Here is a 27874-nt window from a genome sequence, read left to right on the forward strand (position 1 = left end):
ATTGAATGCCTAGCCACTTAGTTAAATCGAAAGACCTTCAGTTTTTACAGTTTATTGTTTAACCAAAATATAACGGACTTTTTTTAGGTTTCTTGTGAAGGACCTCACATTTGTTATTGTTCCGATTCATTCCCCGCTTTTCGCATAATGTAGATATCTTGTATAAAGCTGCGATTCATATTGGTCTTCTGTCGTGTTTTCTAAATGGAAAACGACAACAGCATCCGCCAGCAATCTGAGAGTTGGAAGTCGAATGCTGTGTTTCCTAATTTTACTCTATTTCATTCTGCGTATTATTTACCGCATAATTGCTGTAAGGACACGTTTATGTACCTAGTTATCGATGCTAGCTACATAGTTCGACTTTGTGACAGGCTGTAATGTGTTTGGGCTGCAGCTTGAGTTAGGTTTAGCTGGACAATCAAGCACCACCCACGTAGTTGTGAACTAGGACTAGAGTGTTTGAGGAGACCCGTAGTTCTGGCGTGCGTGCGTAACTTGGCATCTCGTTTCAGTAACCCGATGGCGTGGTCCGGTGCTTTCGGAACGGTGGTGTGGTAAACAGCAGTTGCCAGTTTCCAGGCAATGCATATTTACATTACGAGTTTGTTAATCATTCGCCGACATTCTATGTTTCACGCAGATTTACTTCCTTGGTTTCAAGTACAGAATTTCATCCAAACCTTCATTACTTGAAAGAGTTGTCTTTCATGATGAGATATGGTCTTTACAGTTTCGTTGTGAAAACTATTAAAAGCATCTCGCATTGAACTCCATGATACATTTCAAGCTTCTGTGAAATGTCCAGAATCATGAGAATTTGTGTTCTTTTATATCTGACTTGCTCTTTTCATTGATACTGCAACAGTTTCCTGAACTGTTTTGGGAACCGTGGGGAAGCTCTTCCTGTCTGAATTAACTTGATATGAATTTCTCAATGTCGTAAATACGGTTTTTTAAGCTGCATCTAGTCATAGCTCACAGATTTATTTTGGACACCTCCTTTTTAGCAAGGCTTAACGTAAATTTTTATCTGCGTTTTAAAAGGATGCAGGCACTGTGCATTCAGTTATGGTTGATGCGAATGCTACGGTGTTCAGTCTCGCTAAGTACTCCCTGTATCCCTCATGTCACTCTCTACTTGCTCAGGATTGTTTGTGTTTAAGACATCTAGTGTATAACACGACCGTTTACACTTGGTGTGGGTTCTTTAACTAACTGCTGTTTCTTTAAAATTATTATTGTTCTGCAGCTAGTTTTGACAGTAGTTTCATTATCTTGAAAGCTCCAAAATTTTAAAGTGGTGAATAGTTTATATCTATAAGTTTAAAATTAGTTACTTATCTATTTACACACTGGATAACTTACATGATCAAAACAAGTAGCTATCTGGTACATATCATTTAAACCTGTTACTTATATTATTACTAGCATTGCATTGCGCTGTTACGTGCGTTATTTCATCGACGTAGCACGTATTCTACACTGTTTGGCAGCACATGTCAGAATACTCAGCAGAAGATGACTAATGATTTTTACTGCACGTTAATACCCTAGCATTAGAGTTATAGAACTGTTTGAAGATTGCAAACGTTTTGTACTGCATTGTGTAGTTAATATCTCAGTATGGAGGCACTATTATGTGTAGGAGACTCTACGATCATCATTCATACCTACGTGAATGTATTCTACTAGTGTTATGTATGCCAGTTTATCGATGTATCATGTGGTTTCCACTGTGTTAGAGCAGTAGGCGCCAAAATTTCGAACTGGAAAAAGAATCTGATAACACAGTATGGGTAACTATATTGTCTGGCTTACTTTCATATCAGTTAGAGACGTGTTCTTGCCATACTTAGGTGTGATAATATCATTGTTTACTTTGCAGATTCTCGTAGAGATGCACACTTTAACCTGATCATCATCATCATGTGTATTTTTCAATGAAATAGAACAATTTCCTTTACTATACGTCTATAGTCACAAACTTTTTTTCCAACAGATTACCGGTTTCGGTCTATAATGACCATCTTCAGATCGATTTTAAAAAAGCAATGTCCTAATGTACTGCAGTACATTAGAACATTGCTTTTATAAAATAGATCTGAAGTTGGTTATTATAGACCGAAACCGGTAATCTGTTGGAAAAAAAGTTTATGACCATAGAATTAAAGTAAAGGAAATTTATTCTACATTCGGAGCACTGTTTTATTCGAGACAATGTCGCAGCTTGGGAAACAGAACCAGATTGGGTGACGTACTTTTATGAATTCAATATATGGTACAAAGATCGAACTATGCTCCGTTGTTAACTTATTTCATTAATGCCATTAAGGAAATCATGTGTATATTCATAACTGAAGAAAATTAGATATGAAAATACTTAATCTGAAAGTCCATTTATCACGGTATAGCTGTATATGTATGGGGGGCCTCATTTATCAGTGGATATATATAATTTTGGTTGGGGTGGCTTGAAATATTGTGGGCTAGCATGAGGCTTTTAATTAACTTATACCGCGATAACACTCGTACGGACATCGGATGCCCCGAAGTACGTACGATATAATATTTTTTAAACACAACGCACGACTCACCGCCTTCTAATAAATAGTTTTGCGTGAGCGCTGCTATTTAGAAGATAAAATATGTGTATTACTTCGCAAGCTGTAATTATTAAATGGGTCTCAGGGGCTGCTGGTTATTTATGTACCAAATGTCACAAAGCTTAACTGAGGTAACTGAATGGAACGATTTTCAATATTTCTTGTTTATTATTTGCAAGGCAAAACTGGAGAGTATCTCACCTGGGGTTAGGCGGCCAAAATGAAACATACTGAACTCATTCAGTCCAGTGAATTTTAGTGAATGAAATTTGTTACTACGCTTATTAACTTTTAAATTAATGAAATATCAAAACTGAGAAGTCTCTCGCATTTACATTTAGTAGTATGACATGAAATTTTAATTAAATAATACAGTCAGCGTAATGGATGACTAAACGCTCCTAGGGGAGATGAGCTCCCTACATTACGAAGTTCCGTAAAAAACTTGGTTAATGAAAATTAATGGTTGCGACCATGATAGGTGACCATTAAGTCAATTAAACATACTTTCTAATAGCAATTTCTATTACATTTTGCAGAAACTATAGAAAAACTCACATTTATTATCAAACAGCACTACAATGGCGGCCTACGGCTAAAGGAAACAAAACAGGAGAGCTCCTTCAATCAAAGCACTGTCTCTGATCTTCATGGCCTATGTTACACAGAGATTATACAAAAAACAACAGTCTTTATTATTTTTTATACATCGCGCAGACGTAGTTAGTCTTTAGATAATTTATGGTTCACATGTCGCACAACAAAAACTTGCTTTCCCTTTCTCCAAATGTCGATTTATGTGACGTATCATCACGCATTGCCTTTGCAAAGTGTGATATAGCAACCGAACTTTTCTTGTGAAACAGTGCAGCTTAACCAAGAAGTGTTGTCATTTTGCCTTTGCGTAAGCGGAGTGTATTATTTTAGATCTTGTTTTCAGTGGTGCTACGAGTGTTTTGTGGTCAAGGTAATACATATTTAGAGAAATAAAACAATTACGTTTTGATGTAATGTCTGAACTTTCGTTCGCGATGTGGAATGTGTAATAATACTTGAGTATTGCAGTAAGCAACCTCGCGCATGTGTGTGCGTGTTTGTGTGGAAAGGTGAGGAGGTAGCGGTTGGAGGGGGGGGGGGGGGGCGGGGGGGCGACAGTGTAGCTGAGGTATTTTAGATGTACAAATACTTCAGACTATTCTCTTTTCATTACTCTTTGGATAGATACTTCCGAATATGACGAAAAAAGTTTATTTTTAGTACAGCCTCGATGGCTGCACTGGGGCTTCACTGCGATCAGCTGTATTATTTTACTGGTCTGTAAATTACTGATTTCATAGTCTGTTTCTTTCTAATAGTCACTGTCATTCTAAGACATAAGATGTTGCTTGATGAAATGCAAATGATGATAGTGATTAGAGAGGCTTGGCTTTTCATATGACGATAATGTCATGGATACGTGAAAAGTGGCTTGTCATACGGTAGATAAGTGGGGTATAACTTGCCACTATCTTGAACTTCTGATTTTATTGCCAGTAATTGCAGTGGCGTGACAGCAGCGCTAGTTAACAATACAGACTTTAACTATGCTCCAGGTTCATCTGGATATGCTAATTCATTCACTGGACACTTAACATAGCTGCTTTGGTGCGATACTTTTGAGCCAAGTGTGATACGTGGTCTGGTTTACAAGGTGTGCGCCGCGGCGTGGGTTTACTGCCTGTTCCTGTCGGTGCCGCCGCTGCTGGGCTGGAGCCGCTACATCCCGGAGGGCTTCCTCACCTCCTGCTCCTGGGACTACCTCACGCGCACGCCCGCCAACCGCGCCTACTACATCTACCTGCTCGCCTTCGGCTTCGTCCTGCCCGTTTCCGTCATTGCGTATTGCTACACCTTCATCCTGGCTGCAATACACGCTCACGGCCGCGAGATGAAGGGGGTAGAGTCAGCAGGTTAGTGATTTTCTCTTTTCTTATTTACGTTGTAGCATCACAGCGTGTGACAATAAGGAAATTGACATTAGAAGCTTGAAAACTGAAGAGGGAGCTAATTCTGAGAGAAAACGAGTTAAAAATAACCTAACATGTAAAAGTAACGAAAATTTACATGTATTTTTTAACTTTTTCAACAGGTAGTGTTCCATCACTTCAAACATTGCTACAATATTTTCAGGAGACATCAGGGTCATTCTATATAAGATCCCTGGCAATGATCTCTGTTCGGCGAAGGCAAGAGTCCAAAAGTTTCAGCTGTTACAGTTCAATTGCAACCACTGATTGTCGATTAGATCCGGTAGAGCTATGGAGTAGCGGGGATATTATTGCTTCATTTCACACACTCTTTCCAATACTCACAGAGGCTTTCTATGAGATTAAGCAAGCCAGCTGAGGTGCAACAGAATGTCCAATTGTTCATCAAAGGAGGAACGTATGTGTGCAGCCCATTAATTACAGTTTTGTCATAAGTCGGGTGTCCACAGCATACTACTCATGAAAATGTAGAACAAAGGTAAGTCTTGGACACTGTAAACATTGAAATACACATTCTGGATCATCTTCAAAGGAACCTGGAGTAACCCAGTCGTGGTATGGACAACATCCCCAAAACATATCACACCAACCATTGGTCTGATTTATATCCACCAAACATTGCAGGTTACATGCACCATTGGGCCATTGGCATATGCGGTGATTCGTTTCTGCCTTTTCGTCACAACTCTACATATCGATCCACCTTAATGCGTTGATGCCATATAAGGAATGAAAAAGATACATGAACTACTGTGTCATGTTTCACAATGGGCAGTAACATAACTGCCCAAATGAAAAGTAAGCTACAGTTAAGTGTAAAAAATTTTAATAACAATAATGCGTGTGGAGCAGAAATTGATACACCGATTCCAGAGAGTGGATGACTTCAGTGCTGAAACTCTTGGGTAGCTGACCTATTTTTGCACCGGGTCCTGCCCTTCCTTGGCACAAATTAAATTGACCTTTCAAAATTGTTTTAAGGGACCTAAGATGTGCAAGTCACCTGGGGCGACTCTGGGACCGGAAGAAGGTTGTTCCATAACCTCTCACTGAAATAAGTCGATGCTTCTTCATCGAAAAAGAAACTTGCCGTCACTTTTCCGATTTCGGCGACGGAGAGAGGGACCGGTATTCCGCCAGTCTATATTCACCCGTTTTGGGGCACCATCAAATTGGTGACACCACCTTTCATCACAAGCCACCATCTGTGCAATGAAACCTGTTCCTTGCTCCGCAGCAAGTGTGTCAGGAGACAAGCAATCTCACCTTCATTAGATCCTCTGAAAGACGGTTACGCATCCAATGGCCATAACGAAGCTTCTCTTGAATTATGTAACGCACATTTCCTTTGCTTATCTGCAGTTCAATGTCATTGTAAGGTGTGGTGATATGGCGATTCGTCCGTACGAGCTGCTCCACAAACGAAATTGTGTCACCAGTGCTGACAGCGTGTACCTGCCCAGGGCGTGGCATGTTCCCCGATGTTTACGGGTCCCGCCTCAGAACGCTGGCACCATCTGCATTTCTGTGCATATTGTGAGACACCGCTTTCCATAGACCTCTCTCATCCCGCGATAAATTCGTTAACGATACTCCGTTGCTGTCTGAAGAAACCAGCATCCTCTGTTTGTGCTGATCGGGAGGAATCCAACAAGCAACAGACTACTTAAACAGTTAGCCAGAAAGGACGAAAATGCTGCGCATCCATTAACTGCGCTTGTTCAGCTGGGAATACCTCCACATAATCTCAAAGTAAACACGTTCTACAGTGTGGGATTACATACAACGCCACTACAGCGAGCGTCTGCTCTACCGTTGGGCGCATCTCACATCAACTCTACACCATACACTGTGCTCCAAATGGACCTATGGTCAAGTCGAACTTCTCTCGTGAAACATTGAAGCTTAACCTGCAAATGTTATCATTATGGATTTATGACACTAGATCGCGTGTTGGAGCTAATGCATAAGCATACTCTGAAAGGAACCTAATTGGATTACAGTCTTGGGAGAAAAGACTTGCTTTTATTAAGTGATTTAAGTTGCTTCACAACGCCGAGGAGATTTATTACTACGCTAGTCATGTTCGCAGCTGTTCTTGTTTCGAATTCTGAAATATTTACTTCGTCTTCTTTTGTGAAGGCATTTCGGAAGGCTGTGTTTAGTAACTCTGCTTTGGCAGCACTGTCATCGATAGTATCTCCGTTGCTATCGCGCAGAGAAGGCATTCGTTGTTTCTTGCACTAAGATACTTCACATACGACCAGAATTTCTCTGGATTTTCTGCCAGGCTTTGAGACAAAATTTCGTTATAAATGCTTCCATTCTCTTCCATCGACGTCCTCCCACAGTCCGTGTTTCTCCACCATACATTGCTGCGCTCCAAACGTACATTCTCAAAAATTTCTTCCTCAAATTATGGCCTACGTTTGATACCAATAATCTTCACTTCACCAGGAATGCCCTTTCTGCCAGTGCTAGTCTGCTTTTGATGTCCTCCTTGCTCCGTCCATTGTTGCTTATTTTGCTGCCTAGGTACTAAAAATCCTTGACTTCATCTACAGTGTGACCATCAGTCCTGACGTTAAGTTTCTCGCTGTTCTCATTTGCGCTACTACTCATTACTTTCGTCTTTCTTCGGTTTCCTCTCAATTTCTATTTTGTACTCATTACAGTGTTCGTTCCATTCAGCAGATAATTTAATTTCTTTTCACTTCCATTCAGGATAGCAATGTCATCAGCTAACCGTATCATTTATATCCTTTCACCTAGAATTTTAATTTTACTCCTGAACCTTTCTTTTATTTCTGTCATTGCTTCTTCGGTATACGGATTGAACAGTAGGGGTTAAAGCCTACATCCCTATCTTACACCTTTTTTAATCCTGGCACTTCGCTTTTGGTCGTCCACTCTTATTATTGACTCTTGGCTCTCTCTCTAGAACATACCCCTATTTTTCTCGGAATTTATAACATCTTGCACCATTTTACACTGTCGAACGCTTTTTCCAGGTCGACAAATCCTATGAAATTCTCTTGATTTTTCTCTAGTCTTGTTTCCATTATCAACGGCAACGTTAGAATTGCGTCTCTGGTACCCTTACTTTTCCTGTATTCAATCTGGTCGTCATCTAGCACATCGTCAATTTTCTGTTCCATTCTTCTGGATATTATCCTTGCCAGCAACTTGGATCATTGTGTGATAATCCTCGCACTTGGAAAACCTAGCGGTCTTCAGAATGGTGTGGATGATATTTTTCCGAATGTCAGATGGTATGTTGCCAGACTCATAGACTCTACACATCAAGGTGAATAGTCGTTTTGTTGCCACTTCCCCCTATTAACTTAGAAATTCTCATGAAATGTTATCTGTCCCATCTGACTTATTTGATCCTAAGTCCTCCAAAGCTCTAATCCTATATAACAATTAAGTTGCGACAGTGCTGCCACTACCAGTGTGCTTCGTTAAGGAGGGTGGCTAACATTTTGTCGGCTGAAATTAATAGAAGTGACAGCCCTGTAAAATTAATCTGCTCCTAAGTGTTCAAATGTTGTCATGGAGGTACAGCGTTCGATCCGCCATAGAAACATGGGTTTTCCTCGTCCCTTCAACATTTACATCTACATAGATACTCTGCGCTCCACTGTGAATTGCGTACCTTTCCCACTATTTTTCATTGCCTTTCCTGTTCCACTCGCAAATAAAACGATGTGAAAACAACTGTCTGTATGCCTCCGTATGCGCATTATATTTGGTATCTTATCATCATGATCCTTATGCGAACGTATATTGGCGACAGTAGAATCGATTTGCAGTTGACAACGCGACGTTAAATCGATTCTTTACATTCCATTTTGTACTACCATTTATTATTGCACCTTAAAATGCCGGTTCTCAAAATTTTCTCAATAACGTTTCTCGTAAAGGACATCGCCTTCCCTTGAGTGTTTCCCATTTGAGTTCCCGAAGCATCTCCGTGACACTTACGTGTTGTTCGAACCTATCGGTAACAAATCTAGAGTCTGCCTTCCTTCAGTCTGACATAGTATGGATCCCAAACACTCGAGTATTACTCAAGAACCAGCGTTCTATATGCGGTTTCCCTTATAGATGATCCACTCTTTCCTAAGAATCTCCCAAAAAACTGAAGTCGACTATTCGCCTTCCCTATGACAGTTCTCACATGCTCGTTCCACCTCATATCGTTTTGAAACGCTACGTACAGACATTTAAACAACTTGACTGTGTCAAGCAGGACACTATTAATACTGTATCCGAACTTTACAGGTTTGATTTTCCTGAGCATCCGCATTAACTTACATTTTTACGTGATGACCACTGCCTCACACCGCAAATAATTCCTTGAAAAACAGTCTGCTAATGAATATCCTGGTAAAGGAAGCCTCTGAGTCGTCAGATTATTTAAATGGTTCTCCGATATACTAATAATTTCAGAGTCACCATCTACAAGCAGTTAACTAACTTCATCGCTAATAACTGTTACGTTTTGATGAAATATGCTAATTCCTTGGATGCCTGATTTCCACTAAAGAAGATACATTTGTTAGAGGGACTGCCTTTAAGCAGGAATACCTGTCAGCTGAATTGAATCTAAAAAAGCTGCAGCTCTAACAACAACTATCACAGGAATTTTTCCATGAGTGATCCCACCACCGCCCACTACACTGATAAGCTATGCCAGTATCCCCTTCCCATACCTACTGAGGTGCAGGTCACGCCTAGTAAAACCAGATCTTTGCGGCCTTAGTTAGCAGCACTGCAATGTGAGCCATGTCCTCCACCATTCAGTGTCTTCTCCAGTCCCATGTTAACACGCTTAGCAGCAGTATTAAGATGAGGCAGATCACAGTTGCATGAACTGCACATTAGTGTCACCAGTTTGAGTAACTATCTTTACCAGGTCACCACCTACATCACACTCCCCGATCCTATCAAGACTATTCCCTGCTCTGATCATAACTGATCCTCTTTCGTAAAAATTCCTAAATATTTCCACTATGCTCTCAGTCACTTGACACTATCACTGCCCTAGGCTTCAGAAAGCTGGTGACCTGGTAATCACTCCCCAACATTTCCTGCAACTGCTGTCCCATACCCCTGCTAGGCGAACTACCTAGCAGCAGAACTTTCTTCTTTCTGACTTAGGTTCCCTAACTGCTCCATGTTTCCTACACGTACAGCTACAAGAGGCTCTTCTCCACTCAACTATGACAGTTGATGAAATCTACGCAAAGTTAAACTGTCTGAACGTCTCCTCCTCCTAGCTGACTTCTACTAACTGTAAGTTCACGTTCCCCAGCACCCTTGACCTATCTAATTCGTCTTTTGCGTCTTGGAACTGCACTTGAAGAGCACAGATCTTAACTCCTGCCCTATATCAACTTATTTCTGATACAGATTCTGTATTTCTAGTAGACAATCTCGCTAGAATCCCCACTGCATCCCCTACAATGAAAATTCTTTGAACACATCTCACACCTTAAGCCACTACTCTTAAACCTACGACAAAGCCCACACATCTCACTCCAGGTAAAATTTTAATTGTTACTAAAAAAACTAAACTCCTGTGTTACCTAATTTCAATTACAAGAGTAGAACACATTAAAGAACTAACAACAGTGCTCTCGAAATTTTCACTCTACTAAGAAAGTAACTACTTTTACTCGTATTAACACTACTAAGCCACAACTAATACCAATACCACAAATACTTCACAAAATTTCTTATATAGAACAAAAAATTCAAGCAACCACTGCAACACTCAACGAAATTAAACAAAGTGAACGAAAATTTTACTGAAATATTTCACAATAAGAAATGTCAGCTGAAATCTACCGTACGAAATTTAATAAATGACTTCAACGCACAAACAGCTTTATAAAACACAGTGGGCGAAAGTTAACAAAAGTCCATTAAACCGTTATTTCACCAGAAAACTGCTAAATCTAATAACTGGATAACAGTGCGCAACCAACTTCGTCAGAACTTAAGAACAGCTACAGACGCAACTGCACGCCGCGAAATGTAAACACACTGCTAATATTTGGGTGAACGATTAAAAACTACTAGATTTAATATTCGAATACAGCGCACAAACAACTTTGTCAGTACATAGCCTTAGAACGGCTACATCTGCAAACGCACGCGGCTAAATACGACACACCTTTTTCTTACTAAGACATGAACGAATTAAAGCCCTTACTCTTATTTGGCAATTGATTAGTTCATTTACTACTCTCAAGAATTGTGCGTCTTTAAATTCTAGAAGGTTGTGTCCTATAGTCACCTTGTGGTAACTAGACCTGTCCAACAAGACACTGTAGAAATATAATGATAACGATAGCTGCCATGTCGCGGCTCATTCCGATGAACTGAATGCAGTAGTATGATTTCATTATATAAGTAAAGTTATTTATTTGGGTGCAGTTAAAGTCTGTCATGGAAGCGTACATGGAACTTCCATTCCTCGACCGTTTTGAGCTGTGTCAGACATGACAAAGTTTCAGATACGTGTACACATATTCATGTACATCATGTCGAAACCTATTCAGAGAATTGGGCATATTAACCACAGCTTCTCAGTATATATATTCCTTAATGAAGTTTGTTGCGCGCGACCGCTACGGTCGCAGGTTCGAATCCTGCCTCGGGCATGGATGTGTGTGATGTCCTTACGTTAGTTAGACTTAACTAGTTCTACGTTCTAGGGGATTGATGACCTCAGATCTTAAGTGCCATAGTACTCAGAGCCATTTGAGCCATTTTGAAGTTTGTTGTAAATAATACATCTCTTTTTCCAGCTAACTGCTTAGTACACAGTATCAATACTAGGAATAAGAACAATATACATAAAGATTTAAAATCACTTACTCTTGCCCTGAAAGGAGTCCAGTATTTAGCAACGCATATTTTCAATAAGTTACCAGCACCCATTAAGAGTTTAGTTTCAGACAAGGCACAATTTAAACATAATTTAAAAGAATTTTTGGCGGCCAACTCCTTCTATTCCATCCATGAGTTTCTCAACAATTGCAGTAGACCATTTTAATGAAAAGTTATTATACTTTAAGTTTTGACAATACTTGGTTGTAACAGTCAAGTAACTACCTACTATGTGAATGATGGTTGTATGGAAAGCAGATGTAAGTCTTTAGTCTGTAAATAGTGGATGTTTAATTTTAAATCTTGTACGTAATCCGACTGTTCTTAACTGAAGATCACTGACATGAATAATTTACTTAAATTTTTGACAATACTTGGTTGCAATAGCCGAGAAACTAGCAAATGTCTGAATGGTGGATTTAATGAAAGCAGATGTAAGTATTAAACCTGTAAATATTAGAAGTTTAAATATAATTCATGTACATAATTTTACTGTCTATTGACTGAGGATCATTAAAATTAATGGAACTCAAGTTTTCCTAATTACATTTTTGTAATGTGTTTATCTGATATATTCCACACCCAGGAGGATTCCCTCTTTTATGGGTCTATGGAATGAATAATTAATCTAATCTAATCTAATCTAATCTAATCTAATCCTATACACGTATCTCCGAAGAGGAAGTGAAGATGCCACACATTCGATTGCTACTTAGTTGTAACGAATCCTTTAAACCCAGAAATATTCATTGGATATAAAATGAGCGTGGAAATAGCGTCGAATGTAATGCACCCCTAATTTTTCGTGATCCACATCCCCCTTTGTATCAGATGGGATGAAAGTGAGTACTGACAAATAGAGGACCGTGGAAGTGTATGGTTCGGTCGCAGGGGGCCGGCGCAGCTTCCACCGCGCCTCGACGCACCGCCCCCCCTGCTCGTCCACTGTGCGCTCGCTGGAGATCATCGTGACGCTGGTGCTGCTCTTCCTCATCTCCTGGACGCCCTACACCGTCGTCACGCTCATCGGCCAGTTCGGGGACGAGTCGTTCATCACGCCGTGGGTGGCCTCGTTGCCCGCCTTCTTCGCTAAGGTGCGTATTGGCCACCAACGTGTCATTAAATACGAAATTGCGGTGGTCTGAAAAGCAGGAATTTCACCAGGATGTGGAATTTCCTCGGTAAGGAATGCGTTGTCAACGTTCACAACTTCAAACCTTTACAGATTATTAGACCGAAGTACCTATAAAAGAGCAGAATTGGTGCCGTTTCTGAACAAGTAAAATTTGTTATCATCGAATGTAGATACAAGTGTTCAGAAGTTATTTCTGATTGCATTTGTCTGGAGTATAGGCATTTACGTATGTGAAATACGGACAATGGACATTTTAGACAAGAAAAGAATACGGGGTTTAAAACGTGCTACAGAAGAATTCTGAAGTTTATATGAATAGATCACGTAACTAATGAAGACGTTACCTCCCATTACGAACGTGGGCGCCCTCAGCGACTGTGATCTGATTTATAAATGATAGAGCACAGCAATCAGTCGTCCCTTTTTGCAAGTTTTATTTGGCAAATCCAGATTTCGGCTGGTGCCTAGCCAAAACTGTGACTGACGCCCGAATAACAGGGAAATGACATGCACTCAGACTACAAATCAGTGCGTTGATAATTGATAGCCGGCCGCGGTGGCCAAGCGGTTCTAGGCGCTTCAGTCCGGAACCGCACGACTGCTACGGTTGCAGGTTCGAATCCTGCCTCGGACGTGGATGTGTGTGATGTCCTTAGGTTAGTTACGTTTAATTAGTTCTGAGTTCTAGGCGACTGATGACCTCAGAATTTAAGTCCCATAGTGCTTAGAGCCATTTTTTGATAATTGTTAGGCGGTAGCCGAAATTTGGATTTATTTCGCTAATATAATGCGGCACGTTATTCTAGAGTCGGCTCCTGCTGCTGAGAAGGACTTCGAGAAAGTGGCTGAACAATGGAGTGGGATAAAAAGGACTTTGCTCTGATAGAAACGGGTGTTTCTGCTACCGTATGTTGTTCAAGCAAGAGCGTTAAAGCCTTTGTACAAGTTTCTTTTTCAATTCAGCACGCAAAAGATTTCTGTGTTTTTGTTGAGCATGGAGATGTACTGATCCCTTCTTGCACTTTGCAGTTATGCGTCCAGTCAAATTAAGGTTTTAATCTATAGTGACCCGTAGGCTCTTTTTCGAAAGAGAGAAGTTGATATTAACCCCATTTGGGATTAAAAATTGTACGTATTTTCGGTATTTCAGGCTCCTGATCTTAGAATAACCGAACAGTAATCCCTGGGTTTCGGATTGGTTCAGCATTAACCCTGTATCCTGAGTCCATTTTGATAGTCCACGGAGTCGCTACTGAGATTCCCTTTCGAGTAGTTCATTGGTTTTGCAAGGAGATACAACCAGAGATTATCGACGTACATGTGGTAGTTTCGGTAGGACATAACTGATGAAACTTCGTTGACATGCAGTGAAAGGAGTGTAGGACCTAATTCTGAATCCTATAGGACAGTTGTTACTACCTGCTCCCATTATGACTTCATGGTGATGGACATGACGCATAACTGGCGAGTCGTCAGTTATGATTCCCTGAACTGAACGAGTAATCAGCAGGATTCTGCATCCGGTCCAGTGTCTCTGAAACCATACAAGAGGCCTTCGTCAACTAGTGATTGCCCTGTTTCTTCTTGACCTCGTTGTCGTTGGTCTGAAACACATTTCCGTTGGACTTGTCTCAAGTTGATCGACCACACGGCGTCCACAATCTCTGTTTACTAGCTCTTCACGAAACAAGATAGCTTTACATGTCCTGCAGAGTATTCTAACACTGTCGCTATTTGTAGTAAAATGTTTCAGGTGTCGCGCACTGTGTTACTGACGTGTGTGTTCGTCAGGCGTCGGTGGTGTACAACCCGATCGTGTACGGCCTGTCGCACCCGCACTTCCGCGCGTCCATCAAGCAGTACCTGTCGGGCTACCGGGGGCCGTGCTCCGCCTCCGGGCTGCTGCCCACCGCGCCGCCGCCCACCACGTGGGGCAGCCTGGTGCTGCGCCGGCGGCCGCGCGCCGCCTCCAGCCCGGGCCACGTGCAGCACGTGCGGTGTTTCCTGCCGCCGCAGCACCGACACCTGCACCACTACCACAGCGAGCCCCCAGACCCGCCCTCGATCGACGGCAGCAGGTCGCTGGTACGTCTCTTACTTGGATACATACGAGAGCTCAAAACTCTTAAAGGTTTCCAAATAAAACAAACGTCATGAACATTCTACATCTTTATTCTTCATCTGTACATATTTTCAACCCTATTACGAGTATACAAAGACAAAGCAGAAGTTGGCATATAAGCAGATTTACCAAAGTCTTTATTAGCAAGTTCGGCCATATGGTAGGTACGAAATGCAATAATGTCTCTGTCAACAAAACTTTCAAGTCCGGGTACATTAGGTACTCCTGTACCTCCACGTAAAATTGCAACGGTAAACCATCCATTACCATACCAAAGGAATCATTAATATCTAAACTAAAGTTCAGTCGGCACCCACAGAAAACAGAAGGTCCGTCCAGCAAGACTTGAGCAGCGACAGACATGACTGGAATACGATTCTTCTTGTCTCCAGATGTTGTAGCAAATTCAATGTTCTCGATGGATTTGTACACTGTCTGTTTAAAACGGCGACGGTATCTTCTGTACGGCGGCATCCGAAATGCAGTGTCCCATGGGCCGTAGCTCCAACTACCATTTCGCGTTGTGCGGCCGTAATCACGTTGAAAATCTTTTCACATGAATCACCTGAGTACAAATAACAACTCCGCTAATGCACTGCCCTTTTATACATTGTCTGCCCGATACTTTCGGCATCTGTGTATGTACATATCGCCACCCCATGACTTCTGTTACCTCAGTGTATAAAACACTAAAACAAGGCACATAATTTGCGAGTTTACAGAAATCAGACAGTGCAAATACCCGCCCAAATATACATACAGTGAGCAGAACCGGTGAATAAACAACTGACAAGATGATTAATAGACAGCCAGCTAGTTCGGTAAACAGCAAATGACTAATAATGCTGGCTGGCTATAATCAGCTGTTCCGCTGTTTCATCAAACTAGATGCCTTTTCCACAGATGTGTGAGAAGTTTACAAACGTCGGTTTGTAAATGCCACGTGACCGACCAAAGCAAACAACGAACCTCCGATAAACGTGGCACTAAAAGAAGGTTAACCTGCCCTATAGCACGTATATATAGACAGAATTAAACACGACACAGAGCGCCAATGAAATAGGCCAATTGGGTAACACCAAGCGCTAAACACTAATCTAATGAAAGGCTGAAACCATTAATGAATTCAAAGGCTGGTGACTATTAAATACTAATTTTGTAAAATTCACGACACTAGATAACACATCAATGCACTGCTGGAATGTAAAACAAGACACTTTACAGAAGGCTGGCAAGCACGGAATAAATAAAAAGCCAGGCAAGATAAATTACAGAATAAACTAACATGAAGCGCGTCCTCCGAACACAAACAAGACACCAACGCTGCTCAGTGATATGGCGAATAGATCACACATCAAAATATAATACATATTAACCAGAAATCGCGATAACATGCCCCAAAAAAAAATGTCCAAATGTGTGTGAAATCTTATGGGACTTAACTGCTATGGTCATCAGTCCCTAAGCTTACACACTACTTAACCTAAATTATCCTAACGACAAACACACACACCCATGCCCTAGGGAGGTCTCTAACCTCCGCCGGGACCATAAGATGTCCAGAAAATCAACAAAAATACAGAGTAGTTGCGAAACATAAACCAGCGCCTGTGGTTCACAGCAGCAGACGCGCAAAATGACACTCATATGAAACACGCCCAAAAGTAACTATAGTGTAGTGGCTGACTGAGAACAAAAAGGCCTCACCATTCAGTCCACAGCAAGGGCACGCATCGCCACACAGAGCAGGTGGTTACCTTCAGTGATCAAGATGCTCAAAGTTAAACTGAAACTGGCATGACGGCAACCACAGTTCTCCACATATCAGTCAGCCACTTTTCAGCGATGTTCACACCAACAATGTACACATTTACACGTCCTGAGTAAACGTGGACCTCCAAATGCCCATCGCTGCCAGCAAGTCGCTTCCCCATAGATAGCCGAGCACGCCTCTAAATCCCAGTCTGCCGCTGCTTACGCGGCCTTTTGCTACCAGGCATCCTCTAGTCTTCCAGCAACGATCTAGAGGCAACACAGTGACATTACAATCGATAGTCTGCTACCAAGGAAGTCACAGGTGCACGTCACATGTTTGTTTGACCAACACACAAGTATTACGGAGATGCTTCGGAAATTGAAATGAGAATCAGTGGTGAAAAGGCGACGTACTTTTCGAGGAGACAGTGCATTTGAAGTTGATTGAGAAATGATTCTACTGTTGCCAATTCACGTTTCGTGTAAGAACCAGGAAAGTTAGATATAAGAGATTGCTGCTCTTATGGATGCATATAGATACGTTTTCCCTCGATCTATTAGCGAGTGCCACGCAAGAAGAAATCACTGGTAACTGTGCAAGGTATCCTCGACATCACATTGTGGCTTAGTATGTATGTAACTGTAGATGTAGATACACACTTCGTACAACGATTTCTCAGAATTGGGGCTTGCTAGATATTGCACAATATTATACTGCGACTGACTCTAATTTGCTGTACATGTTATAGGGCAGTCCAGCTTCATGACCACCACGTTGACCATATTTAACCTCTGCTAACTACTTTTTGTGGGATTACATTAGAGATAAAGAGTCCATTTCACCATATTCCGATGCGCAAGCTCTCACAGCATGAATATGGGGTGTTGTAGGGACATTTATGGAAGGGGCGTTGCCGAATTAGCTAGCCACGGTGGCCGAGCGGTTCTAGGCGCTTCGGTCCGGAACCATGCGACTGCTACGGTAGCAGGTTCGAATCCTGCCTCGGGCATGGCTGTGTGTGATGTCCTTAGGTTTCTTACGTTTAAGTAGTTCTAAGTTCTAGGGGACTGATGACCTCAGCTGTTAAGTCCCATAGTGCTCAGAGCCGTTGCCGAATTGAGTCTACCATTTCAACCAAACCATATCTGTATATAGCATAACGTCTTAGAAGCAGATGTTTGTAATAAGGTAACGAGTTTACGCTGAGCATGAATAATCAGGTGTATTGCATTGGGAGAATAAACCCAAATGAAAAGCATACTACTGTTACATGTAAAGAAATTTTAATAACGGTACTATAACAGCAGCTCATGTAAAACTGTAAAACTATACACAACTGGCATTGACTTTGATACACGGACCCGAATGTGTAGGAAGAAAGTGGAGGGCTTCAGTGTAGAAATTCCTGGTCTGGTGAAAAATCCAGTTTTCAATGATATCCTGCACTTCCTTGCCGTAGGTGAACCTCTGATATTTCAGAGCTTGTTTTAAGTGGCGCAATATATTCGAATCACATAGCGAGATGTCGGGGTTGTACAGGACCTTCTATGAAAATGTGTGAAAGAGCTTTGGCGTCGTCTTTGCCGCATGTCACGTAAAATTGTCCTGGAGAAGCATTATTCCACTTGAGAGCTTGCCCTTTTGCTTTTTAGTGATAACCTGTTTTAGACCTAGCAATATGTTGCAATACTGTTTAATGTTAACTGTTACACCTCTTGCAAGCTAGTCGATGAATAGAGGTCCTTTTTCATCGAAAGAGAAACTGAGCATCACCTTTATGCTCTTTGGGGCAGAGTGGGGGATGCAGCAATCCCATACTTATTCGTGGACAAACGTGTTCAAAGAGTCGAGACAATTTTATATCACATGTCTCGATCTGATCAATGAAATCCATGCCTTGCTCAACGCACGGCATCGGATGGGTCAGGAAAACGTATATTCTCGCTGCCTTCTGTATCTCTGAAAGATGTCTGGGCGCTCACTGTCCCCGAACTTAGGCTTGACGGCGTTTCTCGTGGATTAGGTGATGCACAGTTCCTTTCCTTACCCACAGTTCTACAACAACGTGCTCTTCCACAACCGAAATTGTCGCACTGGTGACGAAAAGAGCACCAGATTACGGTGTTACATGTCTTGCCTTATAACACTGACACTACCTAAGTATTGCACATCATGACTGACACTGCCTTCCACACTCCTCTTTCATAAAAGGATACCAGAAGTACAAGTTTGACACTCGAATTGGCTAGCAATAATTACACGTCTGCTCAAAGAATGAGATTTTCACTCTGCATGGAGTTATGTCGCACGGATTTTGTATGGCATCAGAACAAAACGTTGCTCTTGCAGAGAATGGTCTTTCCCGATGAAGCTATCTTTGCAAATTCTGGAAAGCTGTATGTAAGAAATTTCCGTTACTGGGTCGCCGAGATTCCGCACTGGATAAAAATATGAGCAGTGGGTATGAACGTTTGGTGCACTGTTACTGGAGACTCGGGATTGATCCCTACTTATCGAAGAAATCTTAACGTGGTAAAAGATTGAACGGAAATCGGTAGATTTGATGTACATATACAAAGAAACAAACTATTGCAATTTCAGGTAAATTGGTTCATTTATTCAAGATAAAGAGTTTCACAAACTGAACACGTGAATAACGAGGAGGTCCACCTGTAGCTCTTATAATGATGTCGTTGAATCTGTAGTTAGGCAGTTCTGCCTTATGCGCCGAGCGAGCAGGTAGTTGTTTACGTATCCGCTCCGCCGCAGCGTCCCAAATGTTTGGGAGTTTATTGCTGCAGTGGCGTTTGTGCCTTTGTGTGGGTGATTTCGACGTTGTCTCGTCTCGTCCTTCCTTCGGTGTGTGTCTGACAGCGGCCTAGTGTGCTCATGGCGTCTAGTAGTTTTCCACGTTTTCGTTTGATAAGTCGACTTGTAATTTGCAGCCTGGTTCTTTATAAATTCATCACTGGAAAGTTGATACTTTCCATGTCACTTCGGACAAAGAACATATCGTCTACTTTGATTCTGAGAATTATGTGTTATTTGCGAAATTCATAGTTCCCCTACAAATAGGCATGTCCCTAGAAAGAAATTTTCACTCTACAGCGGAGTATGCTGATATGAGACTTCCTGGCAGATTAAAACTGTGTGCTGGGCCGAGACTCGTACTCTGGACCTTTGACTTTCGCCAACAAGTGCTGTACCATCTGAGCTATCCAAGCACGACACGCGACCCCTCCTCACAGCTTCAATTTTGGCAGTACCTCGTCTCCTACCTTCCTTGTCTCCTTCCTTTCGAGGAAGTGGGGCCAAATCGGACCTATATGTTGGTGAAACTTCCTAGCAGATTAAAACTGTGTGCCGGACCGATACTCAAGTGCGAAACCTTTGCTTTTCGCGGGCCAGTTCGAGTCTCGGCCCGTTGTGATCTGTCACGAAGTTCCATTCCACGTCTGAAACTGATAAACAATATTTTATTCTAAATAATCTCCACTGCTGTTAACACACTTTTAACACCTCTTCGGCAGGCCATGAATGCCACGCACAAAAAAGAAAAAAAATCTTCTTTTGAGGCGAACCAGTCAGCGAACCATTTTCGTATATTTTCATACGATTTGAAGCATTGTTCACCGAGAACGAGTCTCAGTGATGCAAACAGGTGGTAAACGGACGGAGCCAAGCCTGGAAAATAGGCCGCATACCCTATTATTTCCCAACTGAACGCCTCGATCGTTCCCCTGACCCGTTTTGCTACGTGTGATCATGGAGCAAAATGACTTTGCGTTGCCATTTACCATATTCCGGTCGTTTTTCACATAATGCTCATTTACATAGATCGTTTGCTGTTGGTAGCGATCAGTGTTACGGTTTCGCCAAATATAAAAGATGACATCCTGCTGATCTCACCAAATCAGTGTCTTCTTTTCAAAGCGATTTGGTCGTGCAGTGGATGTCGATAGTTTTCCTGGATTCACCCATGACTTACTACGCTTAGGTTTCTCAAAATATATCCATTTTGCATCACCTGTCACTATTCGATGGAGAAACCATTCTTTTTTTTTTATCTCAGGCAGCATTTCACAAGTCGTCCTTTCGATTTGCCTGCCGTCAATTATGCGGAACTCATTTTCCCCACTTAGCTTTCCTATAGCTTTCAACAGAGTAAAAACGGCTTTCTGCGTCCCTTTGAACTGTTCTGCAAGTTCCTGTTGAGTTTGAGTATCATCTACATCCAACATGGTCTGAAATTCGTTGTCTTCGAAATTTTTCGGTGGTTTCCCACGCTCGTCGTTTCTCACGTCATAGTCACCACATTTGAAGCGGTCGATGCGATTCTGCAGCAGTTCCCGTCAAATGATAAAAGAAATCTAGCGCTGTCCGCAAATTGTAGTTCGTAGGCACAAACCTCGATATGTTTACAGGCTTGAAATACACTCCTGGAAATTGAAATAAGAACACAGTGAATTCATTGTCCCAGGAAGGGGAAACTTTATTGACACATTCCTGGGGTCAGATACATCACATGATCACACTGACAGAACCACAGGCATATAGACACTGGCAACAGAGCATGCACAATGTCGGCACTAGTACAGTGTATATCCACCTTTCGTAGCAATGCAGGCTGCTATTCTCCCATGGAGACGATCGTAGAGACGCTGGATGTAGTCCTGTGGAACGGCTTGCCATGCCATTTCCACCTGGCGCCTCAGTTGGACCAGCGTTCGTGCTGGACGTGCAGACCGCGTGAGACGACGCTTCATCCAGTCCCAAACATGCTCAATGGGGGACAGATCCGGAGACCTTGCTGGCCAGGGTAGTTGACTTACACCTTCTAGAGCACGTTAGGTGGCACGGGATACATACGGACGTGCATTGTCCTGTTGGAACAGCAAGTTCCCTTGCCGGTCTAGAAATGGTAGAACGATGGGTTCGATGACGGTTTGGATGTACCGTGCACTATTCAGTGTCCCCTCGACGATCACCAGAGGTGTACGGCCAGTGTAGGAGATCGCTCCCCACACCATGATGCCGGGTGTTGGCCCTGTGTGCCTCGGTCGTATGCAGTCCTGATTGTGGCGCTCACCTGCACGGCGCCAAACACGCATACGACCATCATTGGCACCAAGGCAGAAGCGACTGTCATCGCTGAAGACGACACGTCTCCATTCGTCCCTCCATTCACGCCTGTCGCGACACCACTGGAGGCGGGCTGCACGATGTTGAGGCGTGAGCGGAAGACGGCCTAACGGTGTGCGGGACCGTAGCCCAGCTTCATGGAGACGGTTGCGAATGGTCCTCGCCGATACCCCAGGAGCAACAGTGTCCGTAATTTGCTGGGAAGTGGCGGTGCGGTCCCCTACGGCACTGCGTAGGATCCTACGGTCTTGGCGTGCATCTGTGCGTCGCTGCGGTCCGGTCCCAGGTCGACGGGCACGTGCACCTTCCGCCGACCACTGGCAACAACATCGATGTACTGTGGAGACCTCACGCCCCACGTGTTGAGCAATTCGGCGGTACGTCCACCCGGCCTCCCGCATGCCCACTATACGCCCTCGCTCAAAGTCCGTCAACTGCACATACGGTTCACGTCCACGCTGTTGCGGCATGCTACCAGTGTTAAAGACTGCGATGGAGCTCCGTATGCCACGGCAAACTGGCTGACACTGACGGCGGCGGTGCACAAATGCTGCGCAGCTAACGCCATTCGACGGCCAACACCGCGGTTCCTGGTGTGTCCGCTGTGCCGTGCGTGTGATCATTGCTTGTAGAGCCCTCTCGCAGGGTCCGGAGCAAGTATGGTGGGTCTGACACACCGGTGTCAATGTGTTCTTTTTTCCATTTCCAGGAGTGTACATACCGATGCATGGAACTTGAGTTACTGTGTGTCAGCCTTTACAGGAAGCAGATGGCGCTGCCGACGAGGTCACACCGGAACTACGCTGACGGCTAGCACCATCTAAAGGGAAATTCGGGTTTCGTATTATTACACCTGGTAAATTTGTGAAGCGGGCTGTCCTTCTGTGCGAAGAAATTCCTAATTGTGCTGCTGTGGGGGTATCCATCACGCAATGAACAGCAGAAAAACTTTACTGCTACATTATGAGGAATTTGCTGTGAAGATATTAACTCGGCAGCTGGGAATACCACCAGGCCATCTGTCGTCAAAAAACACATTACCCCTCCTGGGATTACATACATCATCTCCAAACACATTGCCTCTCGCTCCCTCCACCCCTCCCCCATGGGATTAGATATACACTATGTGAGCAGAAGTATCCCGACATCTGGCTGAAAATGACTCACAAGTTCGTGGTGCCCTCCAACGGCAGAACCGGAATTCAATGTGGTTTGGTCCACCCTTAGCCTTGATGACGGCTTCCACTCTCGCGGGCGCATGTTCAATCAGGTGCTGGGAGGTTTGTTGGGGAGTGGCAGCCAATTCTTCACGGGGTGCTGCACTAACTGTCATAGTACTTACAGTGGATCAATGCAGTCTGGAATTCCTGTGTGATGGTCTGGATAGACGTCTACCTATTATGCATTACGACCCTCTTCAACTACTGGCAGTCTCTCAGTCAACAGACGAGGTCGGCCTGTACGCTTTTGTGCCGTACGTGCCCTTCACGTCTCCACTTCACTATCACATCGGAAAGAGTGGACGTAGGGGTGTTTGTTGTTGTTGTCTTCAGTCCAGAGACTAGTTTTATGCAGCTCTCCATACTACTCTAACCTGTGCAAGCTTCTTCATCTCGCAGCACTTATTGCAACCTACATCCTTCTGAATCTGCTTAGTGTATTCATCTCTTGGTCTCCCTCTACGATTTTTACCCTCCACGCTGGCATTCGGGAGGATGACAGTCCAATCCCGTCTCCAGCCATCCTGATTTAGGTTTTCCGTGATTTCCCTAAATCGTTTCAGGCAAATGCCGGGATGGTTCCTTTGAAAGGGCACGGTCGATTTTCCTTCCCAATCCTTCGCTAACCCGAGCTGGCGCTCCGTCTCTAATGACCTCGTTGTCGACGGGAAGTTAAACACTAACCACCACCACCACCCTCCACGCTGCCCTCCAATGCTAAATTTGTGATCCCTTGATGCCTCAGAACATGTCCTACCAACCGGTCCCTTCTTCTTGTCAGATTGTGCCACAAACTCCTCTTCTCCCCAATTATCTTCAATACCTCCTCATTAGTTACGTGATCTACCCATTTAATCTTCAGCATTCTTCTGTAGCACCACATTTCAAAAGCTTCTATTCTCTTCTTGTCCAAACTAGTTATCGTCCATGTTTCACTTCTATACATGGCTACACTCGATATAAATACTTTCAGAAACGACATCCTGACACTCAAATCTATACTCTATGTTAACAAAGTTCTCTTCTTCAGAAACGATGTCCTTGCCATTGGCAGTCTACATTTTGTATCCTCTCTACTTCGACCATCATCAGTTATTTTGCTCCCCAAATAGCAAAACTCCTTTACTACTTTAAGTGTCTCATTTCCTAATCTATTTCCCTCAGCATCACCCGACTAAATTCGACTACATTCCATTATCCTCGTTTTGCTTTTGTTTATGTTCATCTTATATCTTCCTTTCAAGAGACTGTCCATTCCGTTCAACTGCTCATCCAAGTCCTTTGCTGTCTCTGACAGAATTACAATGTCATCAGTGAACGTCAACGTTTTTATATCTTCTCCTTGGACTTTAATACCTATTACGAATTTTTCTTTCGTTCCCTTTACTGCTTGCTCAATATACAGATTGAATAACATCGGGGACTACAACGCTGTCTCACTCCCTTCCCAACCGCTGCTTCCCTTTCATGCCCCTCGAGTCTTATAACTGTCATCTGGTTTCTGTACAAACTGTAAATAGCCTTTCGCTCCCTATATTTTACCCCTGCCGCCTTTATAATTTGAAAGGGAGTATTCCAGTCAGCATTGTCAAAAGCTTTCTCTAAGTCTACAAATGCTAGAAATGTAGGTTTGCCTATCCTTAATCGATTTTCTAAGATAAGTCGTAGGGTCAGTATTGCCTAATGTGTTCCAACATTTCTGCGGAATCCCAACTGATCTTCGCCGAGGTCGGCTTCTACCAGTTTTTCCATTCGTCTGTAAAGAATTCGTGTTAGTATTTTGCAGCTGTGACTTATTAAACTGATAGTTCGGTAATTTTCACATCTGTCAACACCTGCTTTCTTTGGGATTGGAATTATTATATTCTTCTTGAAGTCTGAGGGTATTTCGCCTGTCTCATCCATCTTGCTCAGCAGATGGTAGAGTTTTGTCAGCGCTGGCTCTCCGAAGGCCGTCAGTAGTCCCAGTGGAATGTTGTCTACTCCCGCGGCCTTTTTTCGACTCAGGTCTTTCAGTGCTTTGTCAAACTCTTCACGCAGGATCGTATTTCCCATTTCATCTTTCATCTACATCCATTTCCATACTATTGTCCTCGAGTACATCGCCCTTGTATAGACTCTCTATATACTCCTTCCACCTTCCTGTTTTCCCTTCTTTGGTTAGAACTGAGTTTCCATCTAAGCTCTTGATATTCATACAAGTGGCTCTCTTTTCTACAAAGGTCTCTTTAATTTTCCTGTAGGCAGTGCCTATCTTACCCCTGGTGAGATAAGCCTCTACATCCTTACATTTGTCCTCTAGCCATCCCGGCATAGCCATTTTGCGCTTCCTGTCGATCTCATTTTTGAGACGTTTGTATTCCCTTTTGCCTGCTTCATTTACTGTGTTTTTATATTTTCTCCTTTCATCATTTTAATTCAATATTTTTCTGTTACCCAAGGTTTTCTACTAGCCCTCGTCTGTGTACCTACTTAATCCTCTGCAACCTTCACAACTTCATCCCTCAAAGCTACCCATTCTTCTTCTTCTGTATTTCTTTCCCCTATTCCTGTCAATTGTTCCCTTATGCTCTCCCTGAAACTCTGTACAACCTCTGGTTCTTTCAGTTTATCTAGGTCCCATCTCCTTAAATTCCCACCTTTTTGCAGCTTCTTCAGTGTTAATCTACAGTTCATTACCAATGAATTGTGGTAGGAGTCCACATCTGCCCCTGGAAATGTCTTACAATTTAAAATCTGGTTCCTATATCTCTGTCTTACCATTATATAATCTAATACCTTCTAGTATCTCCAGGATTGTTCCATGCATACAACCTTCTTTTATGATTCTTGAACCAAGTGTTAGCTATGATTAAGTTATGCTCTGTGCAAAATTCTACCAGACGGCTTCCTCTTTCATTTCTCTCCCCCAATCCATATTCATATTCACCCACTATATTTCCTTCTCTCCCTTTTCCTACTCTCGAATTACAGTCACCCATGACTATTAAATTTTCGTCTCCCTTCACTACCTGAATAATTTCTTGAATATCATCATACATTTCATCCATTTCTTCATCATCTGCAGAGCTAGTTGGCATATAAACTTTTACTACTGTAGTAGGCATGGGCTTCGTGTCTATCTTGGCCACAATAATGCGTTCACTATGTGTTGGTAGTAGCTTACCCACATTCCTATTTTTTATTCATTGTTAAACCTACTCCTGCATTACCCCTATTTGACTTTGTATTTATAACCCTGTATTCACCTGACCAGAAGTCTTGTTCCTCCTGCCACCGAACTTCACTAATTCCAACTATATCTAACTTTAACCTATACATTTCTCTTTTTAAATTTTCTAACCTACCTGCCCGATTAAGGGATGTGACATTCAACGGTCCGATCAGTAGATGCCAGTTTTCTTTCTCTTGATAACGACGTCCTCTTGAGTAGTCCCTGCCAGGAGATCCGAATCCGGACTATTTTATCTCCGGAACATTTTACGCAAGAGGACGCCATCATCATTTAACCATACAGTAAAGCTGCATGTTTAGGATTGTGGAAATCTCAGGTACAGACATATAACACAAGTGACACCCAATTCGGCCCCTCCCGCCGGAGGTTCGAGTCCTCCATCAGGTATGGGTGTGTGTGTTGTTCATAGTGTAAGTTAGTTTAATTGGTGTATAAGTCTAGTGGCCGATGACCTCAGCAGTTTGGTCACTTAGAAATTCACACATCTGAGCATTTTGACACTCAATCGCCTGGCCACGTTTGAAGCCCGTACTTTCCGTGGAGCGCTCCATTATGCTCTCTCACGATGCCTAAAGCTACTGAGGTCTCAGATATGGAGTACCTGGCAGTAGGTGGCAGCACACTGCACCTTATATGAGAAACGCGTGTTTCTGTGGGTGTCCGGATACTTTTGATCGCCTAGTGTAATACCTCCACAGCAAAGGTCTCGTTTCTCTTATATTCCAGATCTATAGGAACACCTCCCCAAAGACTGAGAAACTATTTTCTCTTTACACCTTCTGCTAGCACAGTCCGCTCATCTCTACACACCTGGTGTACTGTCAGCCGATGTGACAGTGTGGCCGCTTGCGTACGTTCCAGATGTCGAGCAGCCCCCCGATGGTGCGTGGCCACCGCTCGCTGGGCGCCGCCCCCGCCGCCTCCTGCGTGGTGCTGCAGGGGGAGCGCCGGCGCGTCTGCTGCCTCAGGGAGGCCATGGCGGCCGCCGCTGCCGTCTGATCGTTGCCGCACCACTGCAGCGCTCCTTGCGACTCCGGTGGCCGGCAGCCGTCCCCACCCAGCGGCGGTGCGGCTGGTTGACCTCTGAAGCAACGGGTGGCCGCCCTCTTCCCAGGAACGAGGCGGTCGCGTACTGTCTGTGACGTAGCACCGAACGACGGCTGGCTAGTCGAACACATGGAGCAGGCGTTTCAGCTGTTACAACTTCTCTGTGGGTGGTCCAATGTGTTACATCCCTTACTGTCTGATAAATATGTGGCTGAATGACGTGGCAGCAACCGCTGCATAGGCGCTATGTAATACGTGTTGTGTAAGACTACAGCATACAACAATGGACATGTGCCCATTTACTCCTCGAACAGAGTGGGCAGTGCCAGGTCTTTACTTTTTCTTTAAGAAGCCCTTCACTACATTGCTAGAAACAGCGCAGAAGAATAAAAAGCCAAGGGAAAATACAAGGTGTATATCGAAAGACCAGCGTCATAAGACGTGTCAGAGACAAACTAAAAAGTTCTCTATTTTCAACAGTTCCACATAAATAGCCAATTTCCAAAGTCCCTGGCGTAGACAAACATTTTTGCAGCACTGGAACACTGATACACAGAAGAATTTCGACGAAAAATATATGGACTCCAGCGAAGTGACGAATTTTGAACAGAACGTATGTCTGTAACACCACGGTCGCACAATTAAGGTGCACGCGGTTTCTTCCAATGAGACTGCTGACGT

General features: G+C 43.2%; 1 protein-coding gene across 1 annotated transcript in view; it reads left to right on the top strand.

Annotated features, from left to right (window-relative positions):
• The window catches only part of LOC126343696 (melanopsin-like), a 191883-nt gene extending 164738 nt beyond the window's left edge, over window positions 1-27145 (top strand). Inside the window, exons 5-8 of the mRNA XM_050001963.1 lie at window positions 4297-4555; window positions 12428-12630; window positions 14463-14756; window positions 27008-27145. Coding sequence (XP_049857920.1) covers window positions 4297-4555; window positions 12428-12630; window positions 14463-14756; window positions 27008-27145 — 894 coding nt within the window. The remainder of the gene's footprint in view (window positions 1-4296; window positions 4556-12427; window positions 12631-14462; window positions 14757-27007) is intronic.
• Window positions 27146-27874: the final 729 nt, after the last annotated feature.

Source organism: Schistocerca gregaria, chromosome 1 (genome assembly GCF_023897955.1).
Source record: "Schistocerca gregaria isolate iqSchGreg1 chromosome 1, iqSchGreg1.2, whole genome shotgun sequence".
Lineage (NCBI taxonomy): Eukaryota > Metazoa > Arthropoda > Insecta > Orthoptera > Acrididae > Schistocerca > Schistocerca gregaria.